Raw genomic sequence first — 13187 nt, 5'->3', positions numbered from 1 at the left:
TCCTCCTTTCCATTTTACTTTTTCATTTCCCGATCTGCAAAATTTCAAGTTCCTAATCCAAATTCTAAGGAGCCTAGGACCTTGACATGCCCAGATAACAGAAATCTAGTAACACTTTTTAAAAAGTAAAAAGCGGTAGATAAAATTAGTTTTAACAGAAATCTGGGCGTGTCAAGGTCTTAGTCCCTCTAGGAATTGGATTAGGGACTTGAAAATTTGCCGATCGGGAAATGAATGCAGAAAATTTGCATTAACGATGTTTATTTTCAAGGGACTTTTAACCTGGTATGCAAGATTCTGACATGTTCATATTTTATTCTACAATCTATATCTTAAAGGCAAATTTATGGCGCAATACATTTGACATATCACTTATGCTCTCCCAAACACATATTCAGTGAGAACCTTTACAAATGAGTTCCATAAAATGACGCACTTGGCTTCCCAGAGGGGATGTTGCCCAGGAGACTGTGGTCCCAGGTGTGAGCTGAATATTACAGGGAGATTTTCAGGATAGGCCTTTCTTTAGGCTCAGGCAGATAGAGAAGAAGAGTGACCTTTGATGGTGAAGGAATACTTATTCTATTGTAGCTCCATACTTTAGTCCCTGGGGTAGAGGATTAGCCAGCAAACAAACATCTTCTACTCTTAGGCCAGTTCAATGTATAGAAAGACAGGGACTGAAATCACACGGGCTGCCCTGCTCCTCTGGGTGCACTCGGTTCTTTGTTGTAGATCAGGATGTCGTATTCGAATATTCACTGTATTCTACAGGATTGAGCCAGGCCCTGCCTTAGTGCTGTCGGTGTCACAGTGAACGAAACAGGTGCCCGCCCCAAACTTACGTTCCAGGAGGGGAAGCAGGCAGTAAAACACACAAACAATATGCAATCTAATCTCAAAGCGATTGAGTGGAGAAGGTGACAGAACCTGTTGTTTTATGGAGGACGATGAGGGTAGGTCTCTCTGAGGAGGAGACATTGGAGCAGGGACCTGAATGGCATGAGGGAGCATGTATTCCAGGCAGAGGGTTTAGTAAGTGCAAAGGCCCTGAGATGGGGGTAGGAGATGAGATTAAAAAGGGGCCAGATCACGTGGCGTCTATACGGCCGGGCTGCACAGGCTTTTGACTTGGATTCTGAGAATGACAGGAAGCCAGTGCAGCATTTATACTTTAATTTCTTCTTAACCTTGTTTGGGTCAGGAACTTCTTTGGCAGTCTGGTGAAATCTGTAGAAGGTTTCATAGAATGTTTTCAAATGCACAAAGTAAAATCCAGGGATGTCAGAGAAACCAATTTATGGCAATATAAAGACCAAAATCCCCTATAAACAACCCACCTGCTCTGATTTATATTTTCAAAGGGTTTGTCTGAGTGTTGTAGGGAGAGTGGACTGCAGAGACCGAGTATGGAAGCACCAGGACCAATGGGCTGGGAGCCAAGCTGCTTCCATTTATTCTATGGGGCACTGGTCTCTAAAGTAGGGTGTGCAACATAGTCTTTTTGAGCACGGGAAGAAAAATGCGTACCTCCCATTTATATTTAATCTCCTCTCATTCTTTTTAGTTTCTATAGTGAATGCATATTTTATAATATCCTAATGTATTAGGACATCAGTAAACTTATATAATTCATGAATAAACCTACTTATATCGGAGATGCATGTTCAAAAGTATTTACGTGCATTGGACCAATCACATTTGATGATCGTGATGTAGAGAGAGTTACTCTGTAAGAAACTAAAAGAAAAAAAAAAAGCCATACTGGTTTAGCCCACATTCCATCTCAGAGGCCATTCTGTGGGAGAGCATGAATTCTTGCCATGATTCAACCTTGCTAAATGTCAAGTCCTGTTTCTCAAGCATCCTTAGCTCTCCTTAAGAGCCCTTGTATGGCTATAAATCCATTTACACCTGATTAGACCTACTATCACCTCTGAGGGAAGCACGTCTCCTGGGGCTAATTTCCAGATAGGAAAAGTAGATCTTGATATTCCCCCTGCAATTCAGGGGGTTCTGACCGAGTCCTCACTTGTGGCCCTGTGAGCTGTGCAGGCCCTGACACGCTCCCTCGTCCATCCGGTTTGTAGGCCGCCTTCATCCACATACTCCTTCCAGACCTGGGTCCTCGTGTTTTAAGCCTCTCTCCATCTTCCTGTCTCATAGAGACCCCTCCCGAACATTTGTGATCGCTATTGAGTTGCAGTGAGCTGAGTGGTGGGCATTAGTGCAGGTGCCATACCAGATAGCGTTGGCAAGGGCGTGCCATTTTCTGCTTTCTGCCCCGAACTAGTACCTGGAGTGGAGCAGGGGGAGAAAGAGAGTGAAAGAGAGGGCAGGATGAAGGAGATAAGCTGATTTTGCATGAGGTCTGCTCCAGTTACAACTGAACGACCCTTTTTTCTTTTTTCCTTCCCTCCTTACTTTCTTTCTCCTTTCCTCCTTCCCTCTGGCCCCTTTCTCTTCCTTTCTGCCTGTCTTTTAGAAAGAAAGCTATTCCTTTCCAAAGAAAGAAAGCCAAGCTTTTTATGAAATGCACAGAAATCTTTAGGTAGGCTGTTCGGATGAAAACTAATGCATCGTGGATTATATAGATGGTTTTCTCCCTCCCCCGCCGCCCCAACCCCGAGATCAAGCAGTGGGTGCTGGTGTCCAGGGAGGTGTAATCTTGACCATGCAAAGTACTGACAGAGGGTTTTCACGGCTGTCTTTCAAGTAGACATTGGTTTACAGAAGCCGATATGGAACCCAGAAATGAGGCCAGCCTAACCCCGCTATTTCTGAGCCCTAAATAAAGAAGTCTTGAAACGTTTTTTTTGCTCCTCTGATTTCTGAACTCTGCCCTGTATCAGGCACTGCTCCTTCACTTGGTTGAGTTCTTTCTTGGTTATTTTTAAATTTCGCATTATTGAGCATTTGCAGAAATGGCAGCTTGTAGGTAAATGAATCAGACGCTGGAAAAATAGCTTGATGAGACACAATAAAATAACTTGGGTAAACTATCAGGGCACAAAGGGACTTGTTCTGGGTGCAAGCAGGAAACTGTGTGAGGTGATACAATTCAAAGCCAAGTCAAACTATCTGCAGTTTCTGTCTGAACACGGGTAAAAGGGACACTGAAAAGCTACTGGATAGGATAGTTGGTTTGTGCCAGAATTAATTAAAAGTCGACATTATTTTCTAGGAAGTGAATAGATCCTTCATATCATTTGTCAAAATAAAAGGAAACCAAACTATTTTTAAAAATTCACCAAGAGGAAAACCAAACAGTTTGAAATAATAATTTTTTTTAAAAAAATACCCAAAGACATCCATTTGAACCTCCATTTTCTCTCTGTCCTTCCTGTGTCCTTCAAAATGTGGTTACTTATGATGGATGGGTCAGTTCGATTGTGGGATTGATTTTGGGGACTGGAAGTCTCTGCTTGGTGCTGTAGAATGTCATGGGATTTCCAGATGCCTTGTTGCATTTGGGGTGTGTTTGTTTCCCCTGGGTGCCAGGAAACCCCAATTTTACTTGCATTTGAGGGTCTTGGGGGTGGAGGGCATTGTGAATCTCTAACACCTTTGGTGCCTCGTTCTGTTTGTTTGTTTCTGCCAGATTTCCTTGAAGTAACAGAGCCTGGTTGGTAATCAATCACATTAAGTGAATGATGCCAACACACCTCTCAAAGAGGGCACACCTCTCCCCAGCTAAGGTCTCCAATTTCCCCTTCAGCATTTCACTCGTTCAGGGTAGATCTAGAGAACACGCCACTTTTCTGGTGAATTTTCCATCGATATACAGAGAAAATATTTAGAACTGAAATACACACTTTCCAATATTTCTTTCCAATATTTAGGTTGCCCAGAGTGATTCCAGGCTCAGCTGTCTGGAGCCTGAGCTCTGAAAGTTTTGGGTGACAGCCGTTAGACAGCTTCTGAGAACACAGGTAAACGTGGGAGGAAGAGAAGTTGAAATTGATTGAATACTTACCTCGTGTCAGGCTTCAGGATATGTGTCTTATATTTGACAACATATTTAAACCTCACAACAAACATGGGAAGCTCAGCCCCATTTGACAGAGAAGGACACTGAGGCATAGGGTCTGTAATTAACTCAGCTTCCAGGTGTGTTAACCCCAAAGTTGACTTGATAGCCCCATTCTGCTACCTTCTCTTCAGCAGGTGCAATTTTCTAAAATTTCGGCTTTAAGGATTCAGAAGGTGAACTTTTAACACTGCTCAGTGATTCTTTTTTTTTTTTTTTCTGGTTTCCAAAACCGAATGGGTTTCCTCCTGTGCTTCTAGCCCTCCTTCATGTCCTCTTGGTTCCCTTTAAAAGAAATACCTGTGTTTCTCATTCCTCTTCTCTATGGGTCTTATAGAGCAGTGGCTCACTGGGGCATCGATTTAATGAAATAAAATTTTCAATCATGTTTGGTTCAATTCTAGGTGATACAAATAAAGAATCGTGAACACTTTGTAGTCCGGTATAAAGGGAAGGAGAAAGGTGAAAGAAGAAAAGTGGGTCAAGTATAGTACCTGGGCAATGTCTCCTTAAGCGCTGCCTAGTGAAGGTCTAGCTGTTAAAAATAGAGATATAATGGAGCAGCCATAGGACTACTTGGGCACCCGTGTGTGTATCCTGAAGTTGTGGGTTTGGCAATTTGTAATATTTACCAGTGACGTCAACATCGAGTGTGCTGGGCGCTGTTCTAATTAACATATAATACATATGTGTATTAAGTTATGCTCTTCAAACACTTTGAGGTCCGTGCTGTTATTATCTCTAGAAAGACAGAGGCGCAGGCAAGTTTCTTAACTTGCCCCAAGTTAGACAGTTAGGGGCCGCATTGAAAGCTGAACCCTGGAAGGTTGACCTCAGAGCTCATGACCACTGTGCTAACCTACCTGTCAGTTATGAGGGCTCGGTAACTCTCATGATTTCATCGTGTGGTAAAGATTATTTCTTCTTCTTCTTCTTCTTCTTCTTCTTCTTCTTTTTAATGTTTTATTTATTTTTGAAAGAGAGAGAGAGCATGAGCAGGGGAGGGGCAGAGAGAGAGAGGGAGAGGGAGAGGGAGAGGGAGACACAGAATCCAAAGCAGGCTCCAGGCTCTGAGCTGTCAGCACAGAGCCCGATGCAGGGCTCGAACCCACGGACTGTGAGATCATGACCTGAGCCGAAGTCAGACGCTTCACCGACTGAGCCACCCAGGTCCCCAAGATTATTTTTCTTCGTAATCAGAACCAGCCCACCATACAGTTGGAAGGGTAAATATTTGCCATGTTTGGTGACAGACGTTGATGGGTTAAAAGAAAAGGTCTAGGGAAAAATCGTGTCTTTCTCTTGCATATCCCTCCATCTGTATTTACTGTGCGGAAAGGTCACTTGAGCACAAGAGCTCGAATTTCGTACTTATAAGCAGCTTCACTGTGGCTAAAACCTTGCTCTACAAATTGGCTTTAAAAATATTTTGTAATACTCTGTATCTCTCTCTACTATGAAAGCTCTGGAACCATTAAGTTATGGCCTTCTTAAATAGGACTTTGTGACTGTGTTTTACATAAATGGCAGGAATCGTCAAGGGATTTCTGTTTTACTCTCAAACTGTAGCCCTTTCTCCTGACTGTCCATCCACTCCCATTTACTGGAAGGCACAGTGGTTCTGGGAGACCTGAGCTGTTTGCCTTGTCAGTCAGGTCCCTGGCTCCAGTTTGTGGTAGGAGGGAAGAGGAGGGAGAAAGCTAAAAAGGCTGAAATGGTAAATTACTGTAGGTACTGGAGAAAAATAGAATTAGAAGCATTTGCGGTTTGGACGAAAATAGCGCATTTCCTTTCTGCTTGGACAGTGGGGGTCAAAGTGCTCCAGGGAATAGAAAATAAATAAAAATTGATCCCTCACCAGTTGAAGGAAATGCTCTGACTCTGTGAACTGAAATGACAGCTCCAGATTAGAGGATCCTGTGAGACCACTTTTGAAGGTTAAAAACAACAACAGCAACAGCAACAACACCACACCAGGAGACTAAAGAAAACGTGACACAGCGCATTAGGCAATGTAGTCTTTCGAGAATGATTTCTACGGTCCTTCCTCAAGACGGTGGCTAGAGAGCAGAACCTGATCAGGTATGTGGCCATTTTGTTCCCGTTGTTGACCATGGTCGTTCCGTCTCTTCTTGCAGGTGAGAAGCCTTATAAGTGCTCATGGGAAGGGTGTGAATGGCGTTTTGCACGAAGCGATGAGCTCACGAGGCACTACAGGAAACACACAGGTGCAAAGCCCTTTAAATGCAACCACTGCGACAGGTAAAGAAACGAGGAAGCTTCCGGGATGGGGAGGGGAGAAGGTGAGGCGGGTTGGGGGTGGACTGCCCATATGCTTCTGGGGTTATCCCAAGCCTCTGTCCCAGAGACTCAGGCCTGGGAATGCCTTTTACTTGGCCACTGAGAAAACCGAGGAGATAAGGGTGCCTTTCAGGGTAAAATCAAGAGATGATATGGACTCGTGGTCCGGTAACATGGGTAATTAGCGAATGCCAGCTTTGGGCCAGGAATCATGTTCGTCACTGAATGGCAATAAGACACAGTTCCTACCCTCAAGGAGATGATGTGGCAGATGATTTTACTGTAATATGAAAAGTAATAAGCTAGAGAATGGTCACCTGTAGCTGCTCCTTCTGATCTTTTTATTAGCATCAATACCAGTTTTCCTCATGCTTAATAACATGAAAGAATAGAAAGCCTGCTGAACGGAAGGAAGGCTACTCATAAGGCTCTCCTCTGAAGCGTTAGTAGACATGAATTTACCGGAGAGAGTCCCCATTCTTTGGGGGCCTGAATCACTCATTCTCCTTTGAAAATAGGGACTAAAGTCTAAAAGATGGCGAGGCTTTGAGAACTTATCCTATAATTCAGTTTCAAACCTTCAGCATTTGATAGTGGAAGAAAGAGCACGTAGCAACAGATACTTCACAAGTAATAGTATCTGACAGCCTTGGCATTATCAACCAATAAACCCCAAAATGGAGACTCTGCAGGCCAAGGTGAAGGCAGGATTAGGTTTAGACATAATCAAATAATGGGCTTGCATCTGAGCATGTTATCCTTCTAATCCTATTTCTGTGTTTAAAAGGAAGCTTAAGAAAATTAACCATCTTTTTAATGCAATACTAAAGGTCTCAGTTATGATGAGAAAAATGCTCCTAATACGATAAAAGCCCTGAAAGCCTCAGGGTTCCCCAGCCCGCAGGATGTCCGTAGAGGCCTGGCTCTCCGTGGGAGGAAATGCGATCGCTTTCACATCCTGCCTCCCCGCGCCTGTGCTGGCACCTCCCCGCACCAGGCCTTCCTCTGGAGTCGTGTGTGTGTGTGTGTGTGTGTGTGTGTGTGTGCGCGTGCGCGTGTTTTTGGAGAGCAGAGCAGTAGCAGCCAGGTCTCATGGGTGGCCGGTTGGCTTGGTGCTCCTTTAAGATGCTTGTAAAGGAGCATTCATGTTTTTCCTCCTTTTTTTCCTTCTTCCTGAAGAGGCTATTTTCCTCTTATCTTCATTCTTTAAGCACTAACTAAAGCCCCCATGCCTCCTGGAGCCCAGAGATAACCTCCCACCCCACGGCCGGCCGAGGAAGTCCACTTTACGAAGCTATTGTCCTTCATTCCCTTGGAGTTCTTTTCTGCTCCCCAAGAACAGAACCTGATTTTTAATTTCTATCCCTTACCGCCAAGGCCTCCTGAATTTATGTGCATCGGCTGCTTTTCTACAGATTATACTTCAGTAATGTTTCTCACTTGACATCTTCCCTCAACTGCCATCTCGAGTTCATTTCTCTCTAGTCCTGGCTGCTAATAAAGAAGCTGCATAGCGTGTGGCTCTTTGCCCACAGTTCTCTGAGGGAGAGGATTATATCAACTGGGATGAAGATGAATCCTCTGTGAGCTGTCCAAGTGTGGTGGTAGCAGGCATACACAAAAGACGCCCATCCCTGAAGAGTGGTGTGGCCATGGCTCAGATTGTGCACTGTGGACTGCATTCATCCTTAGAAATGGATGAACAATTCTTATTGGGAAATGGCCAGAGTTAGTATTCCTCTCTTCAGATCAACTGACTTCTTAAGAAATTTACAACTGTCCAGCAGTCGACATGCTAGGACTAACTCTGACCGTTTGTATGATTTCTGTGGAGAGATAACTTCAAGCCCACTGGGTATTTCAGTGAAGGAGATGTCAGAGATGGGTAATTTGGTTAGTCTTTTGCTTTATTTTCTTCTCCAAAATATATGCTTTCTGGAGCTAGAAATTCACTGGGCAGATGGTACAAGTTCTGTGACACAGTATTTGGGGGAGATTGCGATTTGGGAGAGGTCTGGGTCAAAGTCCCGTGGCATTGGCCAATAGTGCATTCTCAACAATGTCCGGAATAAGGGGTTGGATTCTCATTTAGTGTCTCACAACAGGCAGCACCTTATGTGTCAATGGTGGCGATTGTGCTAAGAATAGAGCAGGTCTGGGAGGTGGCATTGGGGGATTGGAGTGGTCCCAAAGCAGATGAAAGGCAAGCCTGGTATGACTGGGGAGCAGGCATTCCTAAAGGACTTTTACCTTCAGAAAAGAGGGCATCTGTAGCCCTTAGCAGGACTGTGAGTCCCGCTGGTACCACAGCGTGGATAAATGTAAGAAACCTCCCTCTTGCTTCTTGTAATTTGAGAAAGCAGACCACTCCATAGGCTAAGCTTGGAATGGGGCTTCCTGTCTGCAAAGCGTGTACCAAGTCTAATTTAGACTTTTATTTTGCCGATTGGGGAAGTTGAAAAAATAAATGAGTTTTTCTTTGTGTATTTGCTTTGCTTACATTTAAAATTACCAGATGCCACAAAAATGTCTGCATCTCTGGCTTTGTCCGGAAAAATCAGAAGATCCGGTCACGCTGGGCTCGCATTCCCGTGTGGCCAGAATTCTCTGGAGCTAAACAGTCGTCACTACGCATCCTTGGTGGCCATGTGCTCACTACTCTCTCACCGTTCCCACCACACCCCGTGTCTCCCAGTGTGAAGCCAGACCACCAGTTGCCATGCATTCTCGCTTGCTCCGTTGTCTCCTCTTAGAGGAGAGCGGGATTGCTTCATAGCCATGCCTTATCACAAGTACAATCAGATAGTCAGTCCTTGTTCCATTGCACCTGTTCACTTTATCTGCCAGGCCCCTGAAGACTTGGGGTTTTGTGACCTCTGGCTTTAGGTGTGGGTTGGGGGAGAAAGCCGTGAGCCTCTGCCACTTCCTTGCCATCAGACTGAGGAGGATAGCCCGTGGAGTGACCACTTGCTAGAGGGATGAGTCTTGTGTCTCAGTCCATGCGGCATGAGGCCGCTGGTGCTGGTAAACAGGGCTCTGTTTCCATGAGCCGTGATATATAGGCCATTGTTCTGCCAAGTCAGCATGGTTATAACTCGGGGAGACTGCTATCAGGACAGTACCTTCGAGATCCTGGGCAGTGGAGAGGAAACATTGTGATCTTTGCGTCAGCCCACTTATAGGTGGTAACAAATACCAACCCATCTCTAGCCCCTTTGGTGCCTTAGAGGGTTGCCATTGACTTCATGCCCTCATGACTTTACTGTGCCTTTTTCATAAGCAGGCAAAATGACAATAGTGGTTTGACTAATCCTCTGTAATGAACAAATTTCAATCATTAAGGACCTTCTTATTTAAGGTCATCTGACTGCTGTATAGTCATAAATACCCTCTGGGGGTATATTACCCTTAGAATCATTTGATTCTGCATTTCTAGATGGTGAGTTTATGCATTACCTTTTTCTATTCCTATGTGGCTCTCCGTAAGTATAAATTAATAAATATAAATTAATCACGACTAAGTATCTTGCTGGTATATTGAATTTAAATACAACCCCAATGGTGAGGGACCTCGTCTGAATTCTAAGCACCATACACTTACAAGAATTTGCACAAATAATGAGGCTGGTTCGATTCAGGAAGAGTGCAGTTACATTTCATATCATGTGAAAGACTTGGTCTGTTTTTTCACTTTTCTTTTTCCCTGAAAGATCTCGAAGCGTAAAGATAGATGCTTACGCATATATCGCTGGATGCCCAGCACATAGTGGTAGGCAGTTGGTAAAGGCAGGATAAAAATCTGAACGTGTGCATCACCAAGGGGTTTCTTCAGATGAAGCTCTGTATCAAGATTACCATTTTCCCTTAGGTTCTCAGGATATAGAAAGGAAAGAGGTTCCGTCCACAGGCCAAGACCTGTCTTTTACCGCCACCATCTCCAATCCCCGTGTTCCTCTTTCAGACAGCCAGCGTTTTCCTGGTGCCTGCTTTACTGCTTTCTCACAGGTGCTCACCACTCAGGCCTGACCGCATGCGCTTCTGGATTCATTTTCTAGTTGCTGCCATTGCCAATTGCCACAAATTTAGTATCATCTTTATTTAACTTTATAAGTGCATTTTCTCATAGGCACCCTCTTATGGGTAACCTTCCGTGGGTTAGAAGGTGACACTGGGCTACAACCAAGCTGTCAGCAGGGCTGCATTTTTTTGCTAGAAGCTCTGGGGAGACTTCATCTCCTCATCTTTTCCAGCTTCTGGGGGTGGCCCATATTTCTTCCCTACTCACTCGTCCCCTCCTCATCCAAGCTGTTGAGTTCTTGTCCGCTGCCATCTCTCTGTCTTCTCTTTCAATTCCCTCTTGCATTTTTGAAGATATCCGGGATGGCATTGGCCCTACCCAGATAATCCGGAATAATCTCCCTATTTTAGAATCAGCTGATCAGCAAATTAATTCCATCCACAATCTCAATTCCCCTTTGCCACATAACCTACCATGTTTACAGTTTCTAGGGATTCAGTGTAGACATTTGGTGGGGGGCAAACCCATTCCTCTTCTTGCTACAAACTCCTCAAATTGACAGCTCAGCTTTCCCTTCTTCTCAGTCTAAACAGCAGGTGTGGCTAGAGCACGGGCTCTGGAGTCACACTACTTGGGTTCAAATTTTGGCTTTGCCTCCTTCTGATGACTGTCTCAGCTGGTGGAGGAGATAAGAATGGCGTCTTCTTTATAGAGTCCTTATTGAGGATGTTAACTTTTTAAAAAATGCCTACAAAAAGAACTTCCCAACTTAGATCCTCTTTCCCTAGGCTGTTGGGATGAAAGAAGGAAGGAAGGAGGGAGGGAAGAAGGGAGGACGGGAGGGAGGGAGGAAGGGAGGGAGGGAGGGAAGAAAGAGAACAGGCAGGCAGTGGTCAACACTGAGTATGCCCTCAGGATAAGACAAAGTCATGGAAGTTAACTGCTGAATTCCCTGTAGGCTGTATTGCTAATCTGTATACCAGTAACATCAAGCACTTACTTTTAAAGAATATTTATCCCTATTTTATAGTAAGTTAAATCCCCTTTAGATGGCACTCTAAGGGATTATCCAAATATCTCGCTCATATTAAATTAGGGCTTGACATATGTGGGTGTGATTAGGATTAGAATTAGAATTATTATTATTCAATACATTATTGGATTCGATTATTTTCTACTGCACTTTTCCCAGTTTTACATGTTTTCCATTTTGGCCTTTGTTCTGTTTTGCTTCATTTCCTTGGGGTTATATCCTGCATGTGTACCTATTTAAGAAATCAACACAGAGTGGGTAGAGTGGGTTCACTCAACACAGGAGGTAGGGTGGGTTTTTTGTTTGTTTGTTTGTTTGTTTGTTCGAAGAATGAACAAACACTGGGAAATCCTGCCCCAAACAGGAAATCTTGCTAACCTGATCAGGGCAGCTTGCTAACATCCTAACAAGAATGTTGGACTGTGAGCATGTTTTGGGCCTCAGGAGAGCCTGGGAATATTCTCACAGGTAAGAGAGTGGCCAGTTTCAAGAGAAGAATCCAGAGGGAGAGCACACACTCAGAACTCAGAATGATTGCTGTCTTGGGTGCTGACTGTACTGAGATTCTAGCCAGAACCTTAGATTGATCGTAGGCTGCAGGCATATGGAAATGCCCACTCTGTTAGGTAGATGATACAGAAACCTGACTCAGACTGGTGTTAGCTTCTAAGGGGATTTTGTAGCCCAACTGACTAAGAAGACAAAAGTTAGATTGGTCTTTAGGTTTGGCTGGATCCAGGGTCTCAGATGTGGTCATCAGGACTCTTTCTCTCTCTTTCTCTTCTCCTGCCCATTTTTCCCCGTTGACTTCATTCTTAAGCAGGCTGTTTCCCACGTGGCCAAATGGACACCAGCAGCTCCAGCTTCAATCTTAGTAGCTCAGCAGCCCGAGTGGGAAAAGAGCTTCTGTCTTCCAATTGTTTCAGCAAGCGTTCCAGGACTGGCTCTCATGACTCTTCGTGGGTCACGTGACTGTCGGCCCACTGTGGCTGTAGCTTTAGCCTTAGGAGGAGGGTCAGCCCCGTACTCCTGGGAGTGCAGAAGCGTGGCTAGCCAAGAGAAGATAAAGTTGCTGGGACCAGAGGAAAGGGGGAGGAGTGAAGATGACCACGGTGCCGGATCTGAGCCTGAGGAGGGCACTCAGTGGTGGACCTCAGGCAACAAGAAACCGGGCATTCGAAAGAGTGGGCATTTGAAAGAGTGGGCTTGCCGATCTACCTAGGTTCTAATCCCAAGTCTGCCGCTCGCTAGCTACAGGACCCTTGCCTCAGTTTCCTTACCACACACACACACACACAAGAGGTGTGAACACTTACCATGGAAGGTTGCTGAGAATGTTACTGGATAATACTGGGGAAATACCAAGCACATGCCTGCGTGTTTTCTCATTCTCAATAAATGTGAGCTCACTTCTCCGTTCTTGTTCTTGACTTACTATGTAATAGAGTGTCTGTACAGACCCGTAGGTATCACAGGCAGCATTTCTGTGCTTTCGCTGTAAAGCTCAAGACTAAAATCTGGGCGTCGAACTGTTAGAGTTCCACCATTCAATGACACAAGCTAATCACTTTCTGCCGTACTACGGGCAGCATACGGGCATGTCCCATGTTTCCGAAGCGCTTTCTCGTTAGTTTCTTCTTTAATAATGACAACTATGATAATAGTTAACATTCATTGACATCTTCCTATGTGCCAGTTAATATTCTAAGCACTTTACGTAGATCATCTCATTTAATCCCCCAAACCAACCTGTGAGGTAAGTACTATAATTATCGCCATTTTACTGAGGAAGAATTAGGGCCCAG

The 13187-nt window shown here is 44.5% G+C and overlaps 1 protein-coding gene across 3 annotated transcripts in view; it reads left to right on the top strand.

The window, feature by feature from the left end:
• KLF7 (Kruppel like factor 7) overlaps positions 1-13187 on the top strand; it is a 92115-nt gene that overhangs the window by 72332 nt on the left and 6596 nt on the right. For all 3 annotated transcript variants that reach the window (XM_043577625.1, XM_043577626.1, XM_043577624.1), the window contains exon 3: positions 6169-6292. In XM_043577625.1, coding sequence (XP_043433560.1) covers positions 6169-6292 — 124 coding nt within the window. The remainder of the gene's footprint in view (positions 1-6168; positions 6293-13187) is intronic.

Source organism: Prionailurus bengalensis, chromosome C1 (assembly GCF_016509475.1).
Source record: "Prionailurus bengalensis isolate Pbe53 chromosome C1, Fcat_Pben_1.1_paternal_pri, whole genome shotgun sequence".
Classification (NCBI taxonomy): domain Eukaryota; kingdom Metazoa; phylum Chordata; class Mammalia; order Carnivora; family Felidae; genus Prionailurus; species Prionailurus bengalensis.
The sequence above is the reverse complement of the archived record's forward strand: the minus strand, read 5'-3'. Positions and strand labels throughout refer to the sequence as shown.